This window comes from Balaenoptera acutorostrata, chromosome 4, assembly GCF_949987535.1.
Source record: "Balaenoptera acutorostrata chromosome 4, mBalAcu1.1, whole genome shotgun sequence".
NCBI lineage: Eukaryota > Metazoa > Chordata > Mammalia > Artiodactyla > Balaenopteridae > Balaenoptera > Balaenoptera acutorostrata.
The window spans coordinates 11,838,087-11,862,190 of record NC_080067.1 but is presented as its reverse complement, the minus strand read 5'-3'; the positions used below and the strand labels follow the sequence as shown (position 1 = coordinate 11,862,190).

At 51.7% G+C, this 24,104-nt stretch overlaps 1 protein-coding gene across 3 annotated transcripts in view; it reads right to left on the bottom strand.

The window, feature by feature from the left end:
* The window catches only part of SH3BP5 (SH3 domain binding protein 5), a 70,820-nt gene that overhangs the window by 7,306 nt on the left and 39,410 nt on the right, over nucleotides 1–24,104 (bottom strand). For 2 of the 3 annotated variants that reach the window (XM_007166985.2, XM_007166987.3), the window contains 2 exons: nucleotides 6,850–7,014; nucleotides 108–238 (listed from right to left, as the gene is read on the bottom strand). In XM_007166985.2, the coding sequence (XP_007167047.2) occupies nucleotides 108–238; nucleotides 6,850–7,014 (296 nt within the window). Of the gene's footprint in view, nucleotides 1–107; nucleotides 239–6,849; nucleotides 7,015–12,020; nucleotides 12,345–24,104 lie in introns of those variants that run through there. The other variant, XM_007166988.3, reaches the window with a different exon arrangement.

The window sequence follows — 24,104 nt, the reverse complement described above, 5'->3', positions numbered from 1 at the left end:
CAGGTAGCCTGGGCAGGGGGCTCTGGTGGGGCGGGCCACAGAAAAGGTTGAGACGATGAGGAAGAGGAAACAAGCACCAGCCCAGGGACCCGCTCGCCCAGGCTCACTTGGACTTGTTGATGGCTCGCTTGAGTTTCTTCTCCAGCTGCCGCATGCGGCCCATGGCCGCATTGTACCTGGCCGCCGTCTCCTTGTGCACCAGCTCGCTCCTTGTCTTGGTCTGCTCCGCCTCCATGACCTTCGAATGACAGCAGAGGTCAGCCCGGCCAAATCCAGAATGGTCCCTTGTTGGGGTATTACTGATGTCATTTTAAAAAACTAGGAATTTGGGATTACCATATACACACTACTATATATAATGTAGATAAACAAGGACCTACTGTAGAGCACAGGGAACTAAACTCAATATCTTGTAATAACCTATAAGGGAAAAGAATATGAAAGACTATATATGTATATATATAAAACTGAATCACTGTGCTGTACACCTGAAACTAACATAACATTGTAAATCAACTATACTTCAATAAAAATTTTAAAAAATAAATGAAAAAAAATTATTTGAGGAAATTAGTGGGCAGACTAAGATTAAATGAACTTCCAAAGAGAACAGGATTATTTTTCCCTATTTATCTATTCTGGAAAAGTCATGTCAGATAAGATGAAATAGATCGGCTGAGGCAATGAGCAGGAAAGAAGAGAAGGAAAAACAAAAAATCAGAGGGGAAAAAAAAAGAAACATTCTCTGATTCAGTTGACATCCACTTCCTCTGAGTAGCCACTGTGGGTTCCTCCTGCTCTCACCTGGGGTCAGGGACTGAGGGGCAGGCAGGCGGTACCAGCGGGAACTCAGACATCAGGGACCTGGGAGCCCTACAAAGCCAGGTATGTGCGCATCAGGACGGCAAGGCAATGGTGACCTCAGCTGTTTGGCCCCTTCCCAAATATCCTGAGTTAGCTGGTGGACAAGAATCCAGGATCCAGAGGGTCAAACTGAACAGATTTTGGGGTTTACAAAAATTTGTGACCAGGTGACCAGTCATTGCTCTGGTGGGAAATTCTGGTTTTAAAAATGAGTTCAAAACCCAACAATCAAGGGCCCTCCATGGCAGCTCAAAGGCACATTCCTAGAAACAGGGACAATGTTGGTTCTCTCCCTCATCACCTAAAAAGCATCAGAACAAGGCCAGCTGAGAGGAGAGATGATGCAGGAGATAAACAGCAGTTTAGGTCACGTCGGCGGCTCACAACTTCCTTCTCATCTTTTACTTACAACTCATCCAAGTGTTACGGGATGAACTGGAAAGGCAGCAGTGAGGTGGGGCGAGAGGGCCATGCTTTATTTTACCCAAAGAGCAGCAGGGAGGAGCCCCGAGGGCCCTCAGGCCACTGGTCCACTGTCTCAGACCCAGCAGGACAGTTGCAGGAGGACACCACCCAGGAGGAAGCCAGCGGTCCATCACCCCCTCCAGGCAACAGCCACGGTCAGCCCAGGGAAGTTTACTTATGCACTTATAATAAGGGGTTTTTTAAGTGTCAGGAAAAATTCTGAAAGACTTTGATATGAGCATAAAACGACTGGGTGTCCTGTCTAATGCCCCCTTCCAGGTTATCTCTGCCTTTCATTGTCTTGGAGCTATTTTATGACCCTGTAAGTTGGGGAAAACTGATAGTAATATAAATGATTCTTACCCCTAGAAATGAAGATTGTGTCCAGTAGAGACGCATTTGATTATTGATTGCCCTGTAAATATTGACCAATTCTGTATCTTGTAAATTCATTTCTGCATTCCTGAACTTCTGTATGAGTGTGTTTTTTGAATTCTCCTTTGAAAGAGCTGTAACATCTTATTAGTTCCGTCCTTAATGAGTTAAATAAAATCTTTGACAGGAGAACACTTTATACTTATCAGAGTTCAACCTTTACCTTCTTTAAAATGTATATCTTTTAACAATGGTTTTAATGCTTGAGATACTTTTAAAAACAGAATTAAAACAAAGTCAGAGAAGGGAAATAGGGAACCGAGACAAGTTGGCAATGTGGTGACAGGCTTGCTAAAATGACCTCTCAATCAAGACCAAGAGGCTCGGAGAACCCTTCCCCTTGGCTTCTAACACCAAAGATGTCACAGTGACATAAAATGCACTCAAAACCTCCCCAGCTTAGTCACTTAGGGAAACAGTAGTAACTCTTCAGTCTTGTCTTAAATCTAAAGCTTTAAGAATTTACTGGTGTAACCTTTATGAACACGCAAAACCCAAGCATATCAGACACATGAAGGCAACGTATTGTGGTGATCTGTTCCACTGCAAGAGGATTCAATGCAGGGTTCGCCTTTAAGGACCAGTCTGAAAGCATTTTAAATAGACGACCTACAAAAGCTGTGATCTGAGGCTACAATACAGAGCATTCCCTGCAAGAAGCAGGGCTCTCACCGACTGCACACAGGCCCTTGTTCTTCCTTGGCCCTTCGTCTGCAAAAAGCTTCCTAAAATTAAACACTCAGAAGGCTCCGAGCACTTGGCGACATTGCCAGCGCAGAGTGAGGCGGCAGCAAGGACGCCGTCCCAATTCACCCCCACCAGGCCATCTACCATCCCCCGTCCCACCCCCCCCCACCCCACGTGCACATAACCCCCTGCTCTCGGAGGAGAGTCCCCACTCCGCTTCCCGCCTCTAGGGAGAAAGTCCCCAAGCAGGTCACCTTGGTTACGTCTCCTAGGTAACCAAGCAGCCCCTGAAACATGCAACCAGCCGTGAACTGTGTGCCCAGGGGTGGGAAAGGAATGGGGGGGGGGGGGGGATAAGGGCGGATGCTGGGAAGGTGGAAGCCACAAATGGAAGCACAACGCAGATGTCCCTGCAGACTTCAAGGTGGCCAGACGCACGTGCAACCCAGCCCTGGGGCGCCAGCGCCCAGACCTCCGCGAAGGCTGGGCTGACAGATATTCGGCCTGGACTCTGGGCCCCTGAGCCCCCGCTCAGCACCACGCTCTTCAGTTTACCACCAGCATATTCAACTCAGAGCTGCGTACTCTGATTAAGCACCTACTGTGTGCACAGAGCAGACTGGAGACCAAACCCGGACCGCCAGCCTCACGGGGCAGACGCCCAGCAGCACCATGCTACTCGGGCAGCTGGGATCCAGGCTGTCGGGGCCACCTTGGCCCAGGGGGGTAGGTGGGGGCCGGCAGCAGAGGCTGTGCTGGGGGGCTCAGTGCAGGGTGCTGGGGGAAAGGGCGTGGGCGGGGAAGCACTTAGGGCTGGGGGTGCTTAGCAGAGCCACCCGTCCACTCTCCGCGGGCAGCGCTCAGCTTCCCGCCTCCTTCCCCAGAGCTGGCAGACTCCTGGAGAAATCACTGTCTGGGCACCAACAGCCCTGGGCCCCTCTTCCCCAGGGGGACCATGTCCCGCACGGGCTCTGTGCTAACCTCTGGGTGCACTGGTCTCTGTGGATTCTAACGACTAAGAAGTCAGCATCCCTGTGGTTCCCAAAACCCACAGACACATACTCCTGCCCACCCCCCGGGCCGGCTCCAGATGCCCAAGGACTGACCACCCGCTGCTGCCCAATGGGAGGCTCTGAGGCCCTAGGCGTGAGGCCTGAGTGACCAGAACAGCCGCAGCACCACGGCCCAGGCAGGCAGTAGGTAGCGGGCCCCGGAGAAAGCATGTGGGGAGGCCACCGCTGGTGCTCGGGACCCTGAGAAGCCACAGGCCCCCCCCCCCGGGGTCAGCAGAATAGACAGAATGGGGCCCAGCAGTGCTGACGGGCCCCCTCCTGGGAGCCGCAGGGCAGCCCAGGCCCTCTGCTCACAGCAACACACAGAAGATGCTCAAACAGATACTTCCTACAGGGACACCAACGGGCACTGCCAGCCAGGCTGGGTCCCCTGCCGGCAGAATGACCTCAACTGACCAGCAGACGTCCAGCCAGCCCGGCTCCTCTGCCTCACATTGAGCTCTCCCAACCTCGAGGCCATCCACCCTCATCCCCAACATCCCGGAGCTAAGAGCAGGGTCCTCCGCTCCCGGGAAGGTGGTTTCACGGTCTCCTCAGATCCTCGGCCCATTCAGGCTGATTTCTGATTCCTCCTGCAGCCCTGGGTGCACAGGGCCAAGGAGGTAGCTTCCCAGGGCCTTGGGGGACGGGTGGTACAAGCCCACCAGCACAGAAAAGCTGGCCAGATGGCTCATGTGCATCCCAGGGCTCAGATCCACGCCCCCAGGGCTTTCCTCTACAGGAGCTGCTGGTCCCTGACAGTTCAGGCCTCCCCACACCTCCTCCCTAGAAGGGCTGCTTCGCGGCCGAACCGGGTGAAGCTGGAGGGGCCTCAGCTGCCTAAAGCCCAAGTGGGAGGGGGAGGGACCCCACGTCCCCAGGGAGGCCACTCAAGTGCATCGCGGCTTCCAAAGCCCCGCTGATCCCAGCTCTGAGTGCGGAACTGTTCCTCTGTCCCTGCCCGGGGCACTGTATGTGGCCTAACAAGAGAGACCTCGGGGCTCCAGCCCGGCTCCAAGTGGGGCTGCCCGCTGTCACCCTAAGTCTGAAGGAACAGAAGGGACACACGGATGGCCTCAGGTAAGGAATGTGGGGACCCCAGGGTCCTTCCACTGTGCCTGGGGTGGAGGTCACACAGCCCAAAGCACTGCCACTTCCTCAAGACAGCCTGGACCTTTCTGAGCTCTGCATCTTTCTCTAGACTCTTACGTGGCAGTTTCTTCAGAAGAGGGTGAGATGACACTCCCTTCTCCTGAAGAAACAGGCTTCCTGGAGGATCCAGAAGTCAGCCAAGGCCGGGGACATATTCCAGACCGTTCATTGTCTTCGTCCACCAGCACTCAGGAGGCCGAGCGTGCCAGGCCCGCATGGCCCCGGGAGCATGCTCAGTCAGAGGGCGGCTCACAGCAAAGCCACACACGAGCGTCTGTACCACCCATCACGTCCCTGGAGCGTGCCCCCTCCAGGCTGGATTTCTCAGTGACACAGGGACACGGTCGAGGACAGCTCTGCCAAGGGCTCTGTCTCTTGCTGGTGTCAGTTTCCAACTCTCCTTCTCCCTCATCAGGTCAAGGAGCAGCATCTGAGGCCCATAAAACTGGGGAGGAATCTAGGGAAGAGGACCAGCAGCCCCAGGGTGGAAATCCTGGCCTGTGACCCAGAAAATCTGCTCATCTGCAGGGGTTACCCCCATGACCAAGAAACCTTCAGTGGCCTCAGTGAGAGCACACATCAGATGACCCTCACCGGGCCCTCAGGAGCCCCATGCGATGTCAGGAGGCCCAGGGCCATTTGGTACAGCCCCACAAGTTGCACACTGCACAACCCCAAGAAGCACCGTTCCCAAAGACTGGTGTGAATGATGCTTCCGGAGTCATGGGATGTGGAGGTCTTGAGGACACCTCTCCTGGACTGCCACTCACCATCCACTACGGTCCCAGGACTTAAAGAGTAGAAGGAAAAAAAAAAAAAAAAAAGCAGAAACCCATTTTGTTCTTTTTTAAAGAACAGAGTAAGTGATTTCTGAATGATTCTGACTAGCTTGATTTGGATCTTGTTTGGGGTGGAAGAAGGGCAGGAAAGAAAGCCAGGCCTTCAGCTAATTTCTTGGAAGGAGCTACTCTAATTTTTTTTTTTTCCTGTCCTTTTCACTCTGTCAGGCTGTGGCTTGTAAATTTCCAAGATTTCCAACCTCCCATTTGGCGTTTCCCCAGTGGACCCAGGAAAGCTGTGTTTGGCTCTCCCAGCATCGTGTCCACTAGGTGGCAGGAGGCCCCAGGCCACACAAGCCCGGCCGGGAGCCCGGACTTCAGGGGAGGTGCTACAGAGTCGACCCGCATTTGACACCAAGTCCAAGCCGGTTGTGCGTCAGGCATTCTATTTAAGGAAGCACAAGGCCATCTTTAATTATCAGGTCCCCCAGGACTTGAGCCACCGTGGCAGGTGACACTGAAAAGGTTCTATTCCAGCCCCGCAGGCGGCCTCTCAGGGAATCCAGACTAGCTCCCACCCCCTACATCACCCTTCATCCAAGGCCTCACCCACCTCCCCACAGCAAACCAGCTGGAGGAGGGGAGGAAAGAGGTGACAAGTCCAGCTATACCTACCACCTCTGATCCTCAGCAATGTGGCCAGAGGGCAGATCGTGGGAGCTGGTAAAGGGCCAAACAATGATGGAGTCAAAGCCCACTTCCTGTGCATACACTGGTTCCCCAGACCCCAGCCCAGCCCGAAGGCCAGCCTGCGCACCCCCTGTATTCTGGCCTCATCTGCCGTGGCCCCCGCTTCTCACCAACTGGCACCCACCCCTGAGTCCAGGGTCAGCAAGTAATCAAGGTCCTCCACCCGGGCTCCAAACCCAGCCAGTCCCCTGGGACTCAGAGGGAGGGGACTCTGGAGAACGATCGGGTCCCTCGGGGAAGCCCCATCCACAGTCAGGACCGTCAGGGGTGATCTGAACCAGACGAACCTCAAACGACAGGGAAGGGGCAGGTACGCCTGTCACCGGGTGACTGTCATCGCGGAGTACGGCTCAGTCCCAGGCCCGCAGAGACCCCATGGAGATAACCACCTGTGACGTACAACATGCCTGGGGGTCTGTTTCCTCTGCTCGGGGAAACCAGCGGGTAGTCTGGGTGTGATGGTCACCTGCACCCCGAGGCCGCAGGAACCCAAGGCGGACGCAAGCCCAGCCCCTCTCCCCACCCCACGCCCACACGCAGACGCATGCCCCGCCCCCCTCTCTGTCCCTGCCCACAGGCAGGCGCAAGGCAGAGGCGCGCACCCTGGCGCAAGCCCAGCCCGGCCCGGCCCTGGTCCCACGGGCGCACTCCGCCAAGACTCATACCCTCTGGGTGGCGTGGTTCAGCATCTCCTGCCAGGCCGAGTCAAACTGCCGCTTATCATCCTCCAGCAGCCGCTGCTCGGCCAGGGAGATGGTCTCCTTGGCGGCGCGGAGCACCTCGGTGGCCCTCTGGAAGTCCTGCGTGGCTCTCTGAGCTTCCAGCTGCGCCTGCACGAGAGAGAAACCGCATGAGGCCTCGGACACAGCAGGGGCTCCCGCTGGCTCATCACACCCTCCAGAAGGTGCGCGTCCCGAGGGCCTGGACGAGTCCTGTCCTCCTCTGCCTGGGCAGCCTGGGAACAGGCCGGGCACCCGCAGGTCTGTGTAGACGCTGGATGGGAGAGTGGAGGGTCTTCACAGCCCGGGACCCAACATACCAGATAAACACGCAGGCTCTGGGTCAGAGTTAGAGGCAGCGAACTGGCCCATCCGTGGTGGGTACAGTTGACCGTGGCCCTTCACAGAGATGATCTCATTTGCTAATGAGGCCAAGGGTATCAGTGTCCCCATTAGCACCCCTGCCCAGACACATGGTTCAGCTCACAGCACGTGAGAATCAGAAAAGCCCCGGAGATTACTGTCCAGCAGCGTCATTCTGAGTGGGAACCGTGGCTTCGACAGGCCAGGGCCATCCCTGAGCTCACGCAGCTGTGACCAGACTCCAGCCGCTCCGAGTCCCAGCCTCCCCATGCAGTGACCCTGCGGGACAGGCCCCCACTCAAATCACACGCGCCGACACCTGCGATGGGTGGGGGGAAGGCCCTGATCGTCACGATGCTGTCCCTGCTTTCAGGGAACTTCAAGTGGGAGAATCAACAGAAGCGGCAGCAGAGCCCCTTTAGCCTGGATTATCGGGAACATGAAACGTCACTGATCCAAACTGAGTGTAAAACACCCCACATTTCAAAGTCTTAGAACAAAAAGAGAATAGTGATCTCCTTAATAACGACCATGTTGATTACATGATGAAATGACAATATTTTGTACCTAAGGGGTTAAAATATATTATTTAAAACTAATTCCACCTGCTATTTTTAAATTTTTTTACTGGGACTAGAAAATTGTAAGTCACATAGTTGACTCGCACTCTGTTGTTTTCATGCAGTAGAAACGCGTCCCCCAGGAGTGGGCCATGAGGTTGCACCAGAAATTTGCAGCAAGTCCTTGTCACTGCTCTCAGCAGGCCCACCTTGAACTCCCCGCCAGGGTTCACGCAAGCCGCTGCCAGATGCTGGCCCGCTGCAGCCTCCCACTCACCCCTGGCTAACCGGATCCCTCAGTCAGTTACATAAACTGGGGGACACCCCCGAGGCAGTCCCTGGGACCCAGGAGGTGGGGGGAACATCTGGGCCCACACCCATTCCCGGAGTGAGTCTCACGTGACTGAGAGGAAGTCTTCGGATACCACAGGCCAAGGACACTTTTCAAAGCCAGTTGAGAGGAACAAAACCAGACTTGGAGCCCATCAGCCCCCAGGGTGAGGGACAGCTGTGTGACCCCTCGGTGCCCCCTCCATCTTTGTGATCGTGTAACTGCAGGTCACACCCGACCCGACCCTCAGGCGACAACAACCTGGTCAGGGAGCCGAACTGGGGAGGGAGTGGACATTCAGAAGTAACAGAGTGAGGGGACATGAAGGAGAAATTTCTTCCCATGGAGGGAATCCAGGACGGCTTCTTAAATGAGGATGATCCCGAACTGAGGGCTGGAATGGGGATGATCTGAAAATGCGGGTTGGTGGGGGGCCTGGAGGAAGCAGAGTTATGAAACAGTGTCTGTAGGAGGCTTGACAAAGGCTCCCATCAAGGTTTCAAAAGGGAGTCAAGAACAGAGGCTGTGAATGAATGCCAGGCTAAAGCTTCAACCAGGGGACCTGCCTGCTGCAGACCCACTGTGTGGCCCCGGGACCACACAGGTGTGCCTCAGGGACACAGTGGGGACCAGGGGCCGCCCTCTAGGATAAACCACTGAGAAGACAGCACCACCTGCTGTCAGCAGCACACTCACTGCTCCAGAGCCCGAGCTCCAGGCCCACCGTGCTTCTCCAGTGTGAGGACAGCCCTCGGGGGCCCTCCACCTGCCCAGACGTGCTGGAGGGCACCTGGCACTGAGACGCCGCCCCATGCTGAACCACAGACCACCTACAGGCTTCAACCCAGGACCATCAGACCATAATTAACCCCACAGGATTCTAACATTTTCTAAGAAGGGATCTGTATTTAAGGAAATTTTAGTATTTCAATTCAGCCACGTCTCCCTGCTTGAGTGATGAAGCTTTTCTTTCTTCAAACAAGCCAAAAACGGATGCCCTCATAGGGGACCTTCTGAAATGTGGCTACCGTGACCCAGGCCCAGCCCCTCCTGACCCGCTGCTATGCATCTGCTGTGTTCCAAATAAGGGAACCAGATCCCTACAAAGAGGGAAAAGAGGATGCCCATCTGAAGTGGCCCTGTAGAACATGCTCTCTTTTGAGTCCCTGGGGAGTTTCTGAAGTTTCCTCAAGGCTCTGTCCCTCTTGTGGTATCAGAAATGTGCTTTCCTTGTCATATTGGGGATCCCGCTAATATGAGGGTTTGGTATACATTTGGCCCAGATGGCATCTCTCCATCACTTATCCCCTCACTCATTCATTCATTCAAGTAAGTGCTGGGCACGTGTTCTGTACTCACTGTCTATTCGCTGCATCTTTCTTGGAAATAGAGCCCCCATGTCTCCAGGTGAGGCAATGTTCCAGCTAAAACCTACTTCCCAGCTGTCACTAACTTTTAGCTAATGAGATGTAAATAGATATTGAGTGAGGCTTGTACCCGTTACCAACCTTGTTGCTAACTTTTAGCTAGTACTCCTGTTACTAACTTTTAGCTAACGAGATATAAATAGATATTGAGTGAGACTTTCAGGAGAGCTCCTTTGTCTTTCCATCTGTGATATTAATATGACAGCTGGTGCTTCAACAGCCTTTTTGGATCATGAGGCAACTCTCTTAAGGATGAAGGAACAGTAAATTAGGTCCCTGCCCTGAACTGACTTTTTACATGACAGAGAAAATAAAGTCTCATATTCAAGCCAGTGTTATTTGGGGGTTTTCTGTTATGTTCAGCCAAATCTAAACCTAAATGATAACACATCTTCCCCTCCACACAGCTGGGCTGTTCTGTAAACCTGATAGACGTGACTATAGCAGCCCGCATAGACTGGTCAGATCTCCCTCAACTTCTTTCTTGCTGCTCACAGCCTACTTTATAACTGTTAAGCCCAAGGAAACAACTTTGGGGGCTTCCTAAAGAACCCCAAAGCACATGGCCTCTTTGTAAGGCATTTCATAAAACATTTTCTAAACCCACACACACAAGGAAGGACCAGGCGGGTGCACACAAGCTGGGGAGGGGAGCATGCCATCACACCCCCCCAGCAGGACACGAGCCACTGGACATTGATGAGGCATCTCCTGGGCGCTGAGTTCTGGGGGGGAGGGGTTCACACCAACGTAAGGGGTTCCAACTCAGTCGGGTAAACAGACACATTCATTACAAACTCCAATTCAAGACAGACAGTGACAAGTGACCGGTGTAAAGCACATGGGAATGTTGGAAAGAGAGAGTGATTCGTCCAAGGTTTCTTAGGGAAGAGTTCTCGAAGCAGAGGGCATCAGGCATCAAGCACCATGGAGCACAGGAGGCATCCAAGAGCTCACACCCATGTCTAACTGAGGAGGCTTAACTCAGAGACTACTTCCCAGCCTCCTAACAGGAACACGGGACCTCGAAAATCAGAAGCCAACTTAAGAGTCCAAGAAAAGAGCAGGCTATCTGGCTCTCACCATCATATGAAAGATGATACCTAGAAACCTTTAGCACAGCCAACTAGGTTTTACCTTCAAACTCCAACAAAGGACCCAGGCCCTGGTATTAATACATTATCTGAATAAGGGCCCTACACTCCCGGGCTCCCCAAGTGTGCACACGGCCCAGCGGGGCTCACGCACGAAAGGGAAACCCAGTTAGCAAACCAGAGAGCTGAGGCCTGCCCGACACAGCGCTGAGTGGGAGATGTTAGCAGAACCAGACTGGAGCTGTACAATGCAACACAGGAAAAAGGTGAAATATCTTCATGACTCGTGAACACTAATGGCTTTCACGGAAACAGCACTGTGGAGAGAGTGTTAAAAGGCTGCTCGTGAATGGATTTGACAAGTGGGTTCCCACGGTGTCATCAACAAAGGGGGAGAGGGTGGAGAGGCCGGCCACTGTCGAGGCCACGGCCACGGCCTTCACTCCACTCCACGCCAGCCCACAAGCGGCCTCAGGAAGGAACAGGAGCACCCGGATGTTTGCGCTGGTTGCAGCAGAGGTAGAAGGCGGAAGGAGGTTTGCAGGCCATCCAGTTCAACCCCTCGTTTTTCAAAGGAGGGCCCAGAGAAGCAAGGCCACCTGTTAAATGTCACACAGCTACTTGGTAGATGGCCAGAGCCAGGAAACCAGAGCCCCCAACCCTTGGTGGGGCTATTTCTGCTCTACCACAAGGTGCTCGCAACCTGGGTAACGTTGCCAGTGACATGATCGTGGGGCAAGTGGACAGTCTACCCATAAATAATACACAGGCAGAGGAGCTGCTGAGGGACCAAAGACCAGATGGCAGCTCAAACTGTGCAGGACTGCGCCCCTACGTGGGATTCACACCAGCCAGTGAGCTGCAGAAACTGAAAAAGGGTAGGGGTCGTGTCACTCGGCTGCCCAAAGCCATGCTGTAGCTACGGGTGGTTCCAGATCACGCAGAAAGCCTGCAAGACGAGAGTAACCCAGTACCTGACTCCTAACAAACCCTAAATGTGGATTTAGATGATTACGAAGAAAATCATAGCAGCTACTGTTGGAGCATTTATTCTGAGTATAATATATAATAAGGTGTTCTGGGACACGTCTCATTTAGATCTCAAAATTACCCTGTGAGGTCGTCCAAGTGTCATCCCTACTTTATAAAGGAGACCAAGCTCAGAAAGGTTAAAGAAGTTGCCCAAGGTCACACAGGTAGCAAGGGTGGGTCCAGATTCAAACCCTGACCCAGTGCCTTCATGCTAAACTTCTACCAAATACCACCCACTGGGCTACACACTCCTGACCAAGAGGTGCTGGTCAAGCAAGGTCCCTCTTTTTTAATTAATTTATTTATTTACTTTGGCTGCGGTGGGTCTTCGTTGCTGAACGCGGGCTTTCTCTAGTTGCGGCGAGCGGGGGCTGCTCTTCGTTGCGGTGCGTGGGCTTCTCATTGCGGTGGCTTCTCTTGTTGCGGAGCATGGGCTCTAGGCGTACAGGCTTCAGTAGTTGTGGCTCACAGGCTCAGTAGTTGTGGCTCGGGGGCTCTAGAGCGCAGGCTCAGTAGTTGTGGCGCACGGGCTTAGTTGCTCCATGGCATATGGGATCTTCCCGGACCAGGGCTCAAACCCGTGTCCCCTGCATTGGCAGGCGGATTCTTAACCACTGTGCCACCAGGGAAGCCCAAGCGAGGTCCCTCTTACTTCTCCTCCCTAATCACAGGGCCACACTGGCCACTGCTAAATAGATGGGGACGGGTAGGGGGTTTGCGGGGAGAAAAGATGTCAGCCACCAAGGAGAGCACGTTTCCCTTCCACAGAGTGCGAGTGAGGGGGTAAGGGATGTGAGATCCCCGGTGTAAGAGCTGAGCTCATTCCTAGTCAGGAGCTGGGGAGCAGATGGTGGGGTCTATAGAGGCTGATGCTGAAAGCTCTCTGAGTGTGACCTCTCCTGCACCCCGACCCTGTTCCCTCACCTGCTCTCAGCAACAACTTGGACCCCACTCCCAGGGGAGCATGGGGCAGTCACAATTTCTATCAAAACCACACTCCCATTCAGGTCACAGGCCCCTGGATGGCTTTCCCTATTCCCTATGAACGCCATTAGCACTTGAAACCCAAAGGGATTCTCTGGGTTTACTTAGGAACCAATGGGCTCCATCTGCACGCACCTCCCAGTGCTCGACGGGAACAATCACGGATCAACAAGAGGCTTCTGGAAACCTCGGGACACATGGGGTGCCCCACTGCCTCCTAAAGAGGATCAGAAAGTCACCAGCCTGGGGAGAGCAGAGGCCATCCAGAGTGTGAGGGCAGCAACAGCCCTTTGGTGGCCATGGGCCTCAGAGCACCACAGGGGGGCCTGCCTTCTATGGCCCGAGTGCTCTGGCTGGGATGACCCCACCCCACAGGAGAGCAGGACAAGGTCAAGGTGCCTGCTGCACTGGACATCCGCTGGGGGGAAGCCCCCTGTCCTTGCCTTTTTAAAAAAAAAGATACAATTTTGTCCTTGCCCCTTTACGGTGACTGTTGCATGTGCTGCTGGAAGAATCCATCCCCCAGCTAGAAGCTCATGGAGAAAAGCCACAGATGCCTCTCCAAGCCATCTGAGGAAGATCAAAGATCCCCAGTGAGGGAGGGATATCAGGATGAACATCAAAGCGGGCAGGAGACAGGGCACGTGTTCTCGGTTTCACTCAAGCTCTGGTTGTCCGCCGGTGTTCTGAGCAATCCCAGGGACGGGAAGTTGCCAGAGTCTGAGACTTTCAATTCCGCAAACTTCCTCCTTCCACGCCCTTTCAAGCCTGTCTGAGGTTAATGGAAGAGTGTCCAGAGATGGGCATCGGCCACTTTGACCCTGAGGATGTCCCGGACACAAACATTTTAATCAGAAGCATTTTCTGGAGAGAATGTCATGAAGTCCATTTAGTTCCTTGATTATTTTTCATATCCAGTGTTCCTAATTTTTTTCATTTTTATTTAGTCAAAATTATTTTCATTAGGATCAGTTCTTTTCAATTTCAAATCAATTTGAGCCACAGAGCAGTTTCATCCACAAACTTTACTCATCATACAGCCTATGCCATGGAGTTTTCCATTATTTCTGTCAAACTCAATTTTCCTGGACCAATTTTTGCAGATCTAAAAATGTGATGAACATATGGGACATCAATTTTTAATCAGTCCCAAATGTTACCATGTACAGTTTGAGCCATTATCAGTTAATATTAAACTGTATAATATAAAACATATTAAACAATATATATTACAAATTACATGAAAGATCTATGGTGCGTATCTCTCATCAGAGAAATACGAGGAAGCCGTGAGCAGTCTTAAGAGACATCGTACAGGGCGGCCTGCAGCTGGTTTAGTGGAAGGCTCGTCAATAAATCAGAATGTCAGGAGTCCTAAGGGATGAGAAAAAATCAAGGTCAAATAGTTTTGCTCTGTCCTGGGGTTAAAGATGAGCGGTTTAAAAACAAAAATTAAAAAGCTATTATATCAGCTTCAAAATAACACAGAAGGGAGAGCTGGGGTGGTCGGGGTGTGGGGAGGTAAAGACGAAACAAGACTGGCCAGTGGGTTAGTGATTATAGAAGCTGCGTGAAGGGTATATAGGGCTCCACTACACTACTCTACTTTGTATATATGTGAAATTTCCTATAATAAAAAGTAAAGAAAATAACGATTCTCATTTGCAATTACCTACTTAACTATTCTCTAGATCTGCAATGTCTTATACAGGAGCCACTGGCCACGGGTGGCTGTTTACATTTAATTACAATGAAATAAATCAGGTTTTCAATTACTCGGTCGCACCAGTCATATTTCAAGGGCTCAGGAGTCACATGTGACCGGTGGTCCCACACTGGACAGTGCAGACACAGAACACTTCCAGCATCACGGGAGGTGCTACTGGACGGGCTGGCCTAGACACTGGCCAACAACGAATGAAGGCTGGTGGAAGGTCTCAGCTACCATCCACAGTCTCTGGTTTGTGTTCATCAAAACGGCATCTTCATGCCCATCACTGCTAATTAGTAGAGAAATGCAAATCAAAACTACAGTGAGGCACCACCTCACACCAATCAGAACGGCATTCATTAAAAAGTCTACAAATAACAGACGCTGGAGAGGGTATGGAGAAAAGAGAACCCTCCTACACTGTCGGTGGGAATATAAACTGGTGCAGCCACTATGGAGAACAGTACGGAGGTTCCTCAAAAAAATAAAAATAGAGTTGCCATAATATCCAGCAATCCCACTCCTGGGCATATACCCAGAGAAAACCATAATTCAAAAAGACACATGCACCCCTATGTTTATTGCAGCACTGTTTGCAATAGCCAAGACATGGAACAACCTAAATGTCCATTGACAGAGGAATGGATAACAAAGATGTGGTACATATATTCAATGGATAAAGAAGGCATGGTACATATATTCAATGGAATATTACTCAGCCATTAAAAAGAATGAAATAATGCCATTTGCAGCAACGTGAATGGACCTGGAGATTACCATATCAAGCGAAGTAAGTCAGAAAGAGAAAGACAAATACCATGTGATATCACTTATATGTGGAATCTAAAATATGACACAAATGAACTTATTTACAAAGCAGAAACAGACTCACAGACATAGAGAACAGACTTGTGGTTGCCTAGGGGGAGGAGGGTGGGGGAGGGATGGATCGGGAGTTTGGGGTTAGCAGATGCAAACTATTACATGTAGAATGGATAAACAACAAGGTCCTACTGTATAGCACAGGGAACTATATTCAATATCCTGTGATGAACCATAATGGAAAAGAGCATGAAAAAGAATGTATACGTATGTATAACTGAATCATTTTGCTGTAGAGCAGAAATTAACACAACGCTGTAAATCAACTATACTTCAATAAAATAAAAAAATTTTTTTTAAAGCAGCATTTTTGTTCCTGCTCTGTTTTATAAATAATCATACAGTTAAAAACCTGTCATAAAGGAACCCTGGGGGTACACTGTGGTGAGACCCTGGGTGCGGGGAAGGCCTAGCCACTCAATAGGGTGCTATGACCCAGTTTCTGGTAGGACAATTCCCACTTCCCCGGGTCATCCAGGGCCCCAGAGTGACCAGGGCTGGGTCTGACTCAAGGGTTTCGGTTGGGGGCTTCGGGGAGGTTCATCTGGGATGGAGCCCACCTTGCTTGTCTCCTGTGTGAGGCATCAGCCTGCGCCTGACCTCTGGGCCCAGCACGCACGTCCACACCGCACCCGGGGGCTTCCCGCTTCACTCACCTGCCACTTGTCCCTCGGCCTCAGGTGGGCACCATCTGCCTCCCTACAGACGGTCCCCGGTCCAGCCAAAAGCTGCTGGCAGGAGGGAGGGCATGGGGCTCTGAGCCCAAGCCAGCAGGTCAGGGCTGGCCAGCCGCGGCCGTCTCTGACCTTCACACTCGGCTCTCCCTGCACGATCACCGTGGCTCACCCAGCCTGCCAGCCACGCGTGGCGGGGTCTCCGGGAACAGCACATCCCACGCGGGCCCCCAAATCAAAGGCCTGCTGCCGCTGCTGGGACCCAACAGATGCCGAGCCTCTCTCTGCGCCCCCCTCCCCAGCCAGAAAAGTGCCTCCACATCCACCCCCTGGGCTCCCTCTTGCTCCCATGCTCATGTGGCCGGGCTCCAAGCTGCCAAGAGTCGGTCCAGGGCAGGCCTGAGGCAGGGGACGGTGCCCAAGGCCAAGGCCCTCGTGACCCAGCAGCACGCCGGGAGCTAGCACCACACCCAGACCCCTGGCCCACGGGGGTCGAATCACGAAGTCTTTGGGCTCGAGGAGATAGAAACAATGGAGACCAACCGTTTTGTTTTACAGAAGCGAAATCAAGAGCCTAACAAGTAAACTGGCCTGCTCAAAGGGACAAGTCACATACCACCTCTAACTTCCTCAAATACGTGCTCACTTGGGGAGCCTCTCTGCTGGGGAGGGTTCCCCAGATTCAGCAGGGCTGTACCTTCCTCCCCGCAAATCCTCCCATTTATTTCTATCTCCGCCTTGTCCCCAAACCGCCCCCCCCCCCCCAGGTCATTCCCAGGACACAAGAAGCACAGCATCTCCAAGTCTCGGGGTCAGAAAGACACACGCACCCGTCAGGGAAGCTTCCCTGGAAAACAGCACAGACCCCGGGCACGACAGGGTGCCCGACCATGGCCCGAGGTTTTGAGGGAGGGGAGGGGGCTGCTTTGTGTGGGCAGAGCCCCGGGCTCTGTAATTACGCCTCATGACAGTCCTTCACAGCTCATGAGTGGCTGCTGGTTTCCCATGGGGAAGAGGGAGCATGGGAGCCAAGAGGTGGGTGGATGAAGAATCGGGACGCCAGGATGAGGAACGGCATCTCCCTCCGCTCAGCCACAGCCAGTCTCGCACCCGAAGACAGCAGCTGCCTTGGCAAAGCTCTGTCCCTGCTCTCACCTCCTACTCCTCTCCTTTCTCTCCGGCGGGGAGCCAGGAGGCTGGCTGGCCCTCACCCCGTTCTGCCTCTGTGGGCACAGCCCTCCCTCTACCTGGGGATTGTGAGCAGAGCTGCCAACATCTCCAGGGCCTGCTCTCCAGAAGGCAGGCCCACCAGGACCACGTGGACAAACATGCCCCTTGCAGCTCTCCAATCCCAGGGCCCCCGGTTCTAAACACACCATAGTGCTGGCGGAAGAAACCTTCCCCTGCCCTGCACAGAACTGGCATTGATCGCCTGGCACAGCTGGACCACTGTGAGGCCCCGTCCTGTGTCCAAAGAACTGGGAGCAGCAGGGTACACTCCCAGCACCAACAATGACCATTGTCTTGGGTCTTCAACCTTGAACAAGTCACTGGATGTCTCAGACTGGAGGTGAAAGGGCGAGGCCTCTCTTATCTCCCAGGGAGCCTGGTTCCCAGTACAGAAGACATGTAATTACAGCAGGATTTTTGAGGCCGCGGCCTGGAACGCAGCGTCTGGCTTAGACATGTGCAAACAGTCCATCAGCAGGTGAGTTTACCACTGAGCTAGTCTGCTTTTGCTGTCATCTTTATTGTATATATTTGCAAATTTTCCGTAATAAAAAGCTTACAAAATTGCTTCTTGATGCACTTCTTAATCAGCTGTTACTTTGCTATTTATCTACCACATAGTTCTTTCCTCACACTCAAAATTATGTCACTGGGTTGAGTAAGGGCATCACATGAGGGAAAAGGGGAGGCCCACCCTATTTATCAAATCAAAATATAACAGCTGTTTCTAGTCAAATGCTTTAAACCGATCATAGGAAAAATACATTGTTCAACCAGCCAGGGAAATCTGAAAAAGGATTGGGCATGAGATGATACAAAAAGAACTGTTATTCATTTTGTGAGGTGTGACATGTGATCTTTTAAAGGTTCTTATCTGTTAGAGATAAACACTTAAGTATTTATGGGTAAAGTGATATGGTATCTGTGAACAGCTTTACCATTAAAACTGGGGACACTGGGGAACACAGGATTGCAAGATGTTGCTGCTGATGCTGGTGACGGGTGCCTGGGGTTCACTGACAGTCTCTCTACTTCTGTGCACACTTGAAACATGCCATAATAAAACGTGGTAAAGAAATGTTTTTTGAAGGCTTTGGTTCATCAGTTATCACTTTTGCTATTTACCTGCCACGTAATCACAAAACTCAAGAAAATGCTATTCACTAAAAGATTAGGTAAACCAAAGGTATTTATCAAAGGTGCTCCTCACTGAAGGCAAAATTTAAGCTAAATAAATAAAATAAATAAAAATTTAAAAAATAAAACAAAACACCTGTAGGATTGCCAATGAGGGGAGGTAAAGAGCCCAAATTTTAGCCAAGCGAGAGACAGGTTTACAAGACTGGAAAGGCTCCTGACTCCTCGAAACCCACCTTGCCCACATGGGCAACTTACCAAAAATGTGGTGGCGTCCAACACTGGCCACCCCCATCCTGTTAGTGGCCAAACCACTCCGGCTGCCCAGAATGTCTCACCTCTAATCTTGATCTCTTCTGCTGTGATTTAAAACCCTGGGCTCTTTCTCTTTCTCTGTCCCTCGAAGAGAGGGGGGGAGGGGGGAGGGCACCCACTTACAATGACAAAGCACATTATCAGCACAAAGCACTTCCAAGGAGAGCAGAAACCAAACTGCAGAAACCTGGGTAAGCCCTGCCCTGACCTGCACCTCACTTCTACTGCCAAAAGGATAAAAGGAACCAGGTCAAGGGTGTTTATTAAACTCCTGCTGTACCAGTATTCACCTATGGAATCTAGCCTATAGCCCTGTTGGTAAGTATTGCTGTACCCATTTGAAACCCAAAGAAACGGAGGTTAAGGAACTGATCCAAGGTCACACGGCTAGAAAGAAAGGAGACCGAAGTAACCTAAATGTCCATCAACAGATGAATGGATAAAGAAGATGTGGTATATATATATGCAATGGAATATTACTCGGCCATAAAAAAGAATGAAATGCCATTTGCAGCAACATGGATGGACCTAGAGATGATCATACTAAGTGAAGTAAATCAGACACAGAAAGACAAATACCACATGGTATCACTTACATGTGGAATCTAAAACATGATACAAATGAACTTATTTACAAAACAGAAACAGACACATAGACATAGAAAACAAATTTATGGTTACCAAAGGGGAAAGGGGGGAGGGAGGGACAAATTAGGAATTTGGGATTAACAGATATAGACTACGTATAAAATAAACAACAAGGACCTACTGTATAGCACAGGGAACTATATTCAATACCTTGTAATAACCTATAAGGGAAAAGAATCTCAAAAAGAATATTTATACACACAGATATATGTATCACTGAACCACTATGCTGTACACTTGAAACTAACATGACATTGTAAATCAACTATACAAGAGAGGGAGGGAGGGAGGGAGGGAGGGAGGAAGGAAGGAAGGAAGGAAGGAAGGAAGGAAGGAAAGGAGGAAAGAAAGGAGACCAGGCTCGGACCCAGGTGCCATGACTGCAGTGCCCTGGAAGAGGAAAAGCACCAGCACAGGCCCTGTATTACTCCACTTGTCCAGCGGGGAGGCTGACAAGACCGATGTCTCTAGACCCTGATGAGAAACCACAGAACCCACCGGGCCACCCTCAGTTTGACAAACTATCTCTACAACGCCATCTGCACATTCACTTTGCCCAGCCCTCTGGCCAAGGCATTCTCTCTGTAGAGCATCCAAAGCTGGACAAGTCCCGGCCAACCTCCCCACCCCCAGCTCTGTACCAAGGACCAAATGGGCTCCAAAGACATTTCCAGCCTCTACACTATTAAAATAAATGGGCTCAAAAAACATTCCTCCTGGGCTTCCCTGGTGGCACAGTGGTTGAGAATCTGCCTGCCAATGCAGGGGACACGGGTTCGAGCCCTGGTCTGGGAAGATCCCACATGCCGCGGAGCAACGAAGCCCGTGCGCCACAACTACTGAGCCTGCGCGTCTGGAGCCTGTGCTCCGCAACAAGAGAGGCCGCGATAGTGAGAGGCCCGCGCACCGCGATGAAGAGTGGCCCCCGCTTGCCGCAACTAGAGAAAGCCCTCGCACAGAAACGAAGACCCAACACAGCCAAAAATAAAAATAAATAAATAACTATGCCCTACGACAAAAAAAAAAAAAAAAAAAAAAATTCCTCCTGCCTCTGAGATAAGAAATACTCAGAAGATATAACGGGAGTATCTGTCAAGGGCCCCTTCCCCGCCAGTCTGGGATCCACAAAAGGGGCTTCTCAATTGGAAAGCTTCCTGACATTGGCCAGGACTGGCCTCCCCCCAGCCGGTGCCTCCGTCACACAGCTGCTTGGCTTCACTCCCAAGAGGCTGCTGTTAACGGGGGCAGGGGACATGCCCATTCCAAAGTGACTTCCATTCACACAACTTACTCGGCAACTAAAGATGGATGGTTGGGAAGAGGATTCGCAAAGCTTTCTACTCTTGGCCTGGAGGGCTGGAAGACACCCACAGAGGAGCCATGAAGGGAGACAGGAGGAGGGGGAACAGTAGGACAACTCAACCCCTGGGCCCCCAACACATGCTGGTGACCAGAGACACCTGGTCAGTCCTGCGGGCTGAGGGCCCTCAGAGTTGGTGCTACAGCAGGAGAGCTCACAGGGAGTTTCCATGATCTCTCTACAGCGCATCACCCAGCGACCCAGGGAGCCCTAGTGACGGGGAGACCATGCCTGAACTTTTAATTCCCAAAACCTAGCCAAGTGGCCAGTACATGGCAGACGTTTAAGAAATGTCTTATTTTAATAGTGTACTCTGTTTAGTTTAGGTACCACACTAGGGTACCAATGATAAGCCACAAACAACTTCCTGGTGGTCAGTCATCCAAATGCACCTTGTAATCTTCTCCTTCTGTAGCTCCAGACCAATGGAGACATTGATCTCTCTGGGCGCACATACCCTCGGAAGTGCCCGTTTACGTGATATGAAAACTCACCTGAATAAGGACTTCACTGTATACACTAAATCATGTGGTGTGAATGTCATTCCCTTGAGATCTAATTAATTCCCCTCCTACTCGACCTCGCCTCCTCCAAGCTGACTGATGTATAACCCAGGTCCCAGTGGGTCTTCAGGAAATTTGTTGCCGGGTGAAATTTTACCCTCTGAATTCACAAGACCAAACTTCTATACTTATATTTCAACAGTTTGCCATGTTATTAACACTTTGAAAACTGTCCAACGTATGAACATACTGACAACGTATCTCGAATTATTTTATCCTTCACTTGGCCTTCTTGACAAGACTGCTAACTCCTTGAAGGCAGTGATGTTTTGTACATCTGTGAGACCCCCGCCACCAGGACGGTGAGTTGGAAACAGGAGCTATTCCAAGCCCTTCATCGCCAGGGACCTTGGCTGCCCCCTTCCCACCTTCTCCGGGTTTCAGCCTGCCCTGGATCATCTGGCACCAGGGGTTGCCTGGGACACTGAAGCACAGCCAGAGGAGCAACTGATTCACTGAAAGGTCAACCCCCCTCCCCTCCAACTCATCTTCTGCCTCTGGGTTAGCATGACTTGGCTTAATTTTAACTACCACCGGCAAGATGAACCCCAAAAGAACTCAAGGTCAGGAGGACACAGATGAAAACAAGGGCCTAATATAAATAAGAGTAAGCACAGCACACCTCCCACCTAGCTCGGTATATGGAAATGCCAGCAGCCCCCAGCCAGGGCCAGAGCAGGCCGTCACTGCAACAGGACACAGAAGCAAGCACACCCAGGCCTCGGAGCCCACGCCACTTCAAGCCACCTAGGGCTCTCTGAGAAAGACAGGAAGGGCCTTGTGATAAGAGCCAGGGTGCAGCAGGGCCCCCCACTTGGGGAGGCCAGGTGGGCACCCGCTGGCTTTCCATCTGGTATTGCCAAGCAAAGCAGGTCTGAGGACTCGGGGCCTCTCCCGGCCCTAGGGGGTCAGGAACAAACCACAGCCAATGGAAGAAGAAAGAAAAAGGAAAAGACACCCAGGGGAAGAATCCAAGGTCTCAGGGCCGTGACAACTTTGCCTTAAGCCGCTGTATAACTCAGGCAGTCCCAGCACCCTCCTTCCACCCAGCGTTCATTTCACGTCTACCACGCACCATGCGTCATGAAGATCTGCAAAGGTCAGAAAGATAAGATGCGATTTCTGTCATCAAGGAGCTCAGATTCAGGGCGGGCGGTCAGGGTTCTCAGCCCTCGTTGGAAAGGTTAGGAACCCAGACGCGGGAATCGGGCTGCCTGGGTCATTAGCTGAGTGACCCTGAGCACTTTAATTCTCGGTGCCTTGGTTTCTTCATCTGCAAAATGTGGACAACAGAAGCCACCTTGTGGGGCTGATCTGAGGAGCAGGTGAGTTAACACACGTAAAGTGCTCAGAACAGGCGTGCGCGAGCGGGACAGAAGTGTCAGCTGTTACACCAGCAAGCATGACGTAGTATTAGCTCGTCGTTATTAACCCACAGGACAAACCTGTCCTGTGGGTTTGTTATTCACCCTTAAAGGAGCTGACGATTACCTTGAAATTGTGTTTATGATGTATACACCCCCGTGCATATCCGTGTGCTCCTGGAGGAAGACATCACAACTTTCATCCAGTTCTCAAAGCAAAGCTGCAGGAAAGCTCAGAGCGGGAGGGGGCCTGCAGCAAGAGTCTCAAGAAGGTGCACTGACCTGTGCCTTCATTTTATCAGGTCATCAGGCAAAGGGCAAAAGCTTCCCATAGAACTTTCTGCAACCATGGAAATGTCCCCTGTCTGCACTGTCCCCAAACAGCCACCATCGGCCACCTGTGCCCAGTGAGCATCTGAAGTGTGGCTGGTGAGACCGAAGGACTGAACTTTTGGTTGTATTTCATTTTATTATTTATATTTAAGTAGCCACGCGTGGCTACTGGCCACTGTTTTGAACCTCACAGACCTAGTCAGTCTGGGGAGGAAAACATCACAGGCAAAGAGAACAGGGTGTGCGCAGATGCAAAACACCCCATGACGTACCCAGAGGTTGTGACTGAAACAACACGATGCGGCCAGCAATTGTGAGTAGCGGCGGAGGCGGGCGCACGCGGGGCTCAGCACGGAGAGGACCAGACGCGGAGGAGGAGGTAAAAGCCTTGTGTGCCCTGCTCAGAGCTGGGCATGTCACCAGAGACAGAAGCAGCGCTGTGTCAGGCAGCGTCCTCCGGAGAAACAGAACCAGTGGGCTGTGCATACACAGCCGGTCCCTGACTCACGATGGTTCAACTTTTAAGTTATCGACTTTATGACAGTGCAAAAGCTATATGCATTCAGAAGAAACCACGCTTCAAAGGTGGACCGTTCCCTGGCGGACCAGCGTGCAGTACGACCCTCTCTCTGATCCTGGGCAGGGCAGCTGCAGCCCCCAGTCACGGGGGTGAACAACCGATAGATACACTGACAACCATCTGGACCCGCACTCCATTCTGTTTTTCCCTTTCAGTACAGTATTCCATAAACTCCATGAAATAGTCAACCCTTTATTATAAACTAGGCCTTGTGTTAGAGGGGTCTGCCCACGTGCAGGCTAATGTGAGTGTTCTGAGCACGTGTGAGGTGGGCGGGGCTGAGCTGGGATGTCCGGGAGGCTGCGTGTATCAAATGCATTTTTTGACCTATGATATTTTCAACTTATGATGGGTTTATCAGGATGTCATCCCATCATAAATTGAGGAAGATCTGTGTATAGAAAAGAGATTTATATTAAGGAATTAGCTCATATGATTATTTTTGAGGCTGGAGGTCCAAAATCTGCGAGGTGGACCAGCAGGCTGGAGACCCAAAGCAGAGCTGATGCTGCAGGTCAAGTCCGCACACCTCTGCTGCATAACTGCCTCTTGCTCGGGGGAGGGTAGTCTTCCGTTGTAGTCAGGCCTTCAGCTGATTGGGTGAGGCCCACCC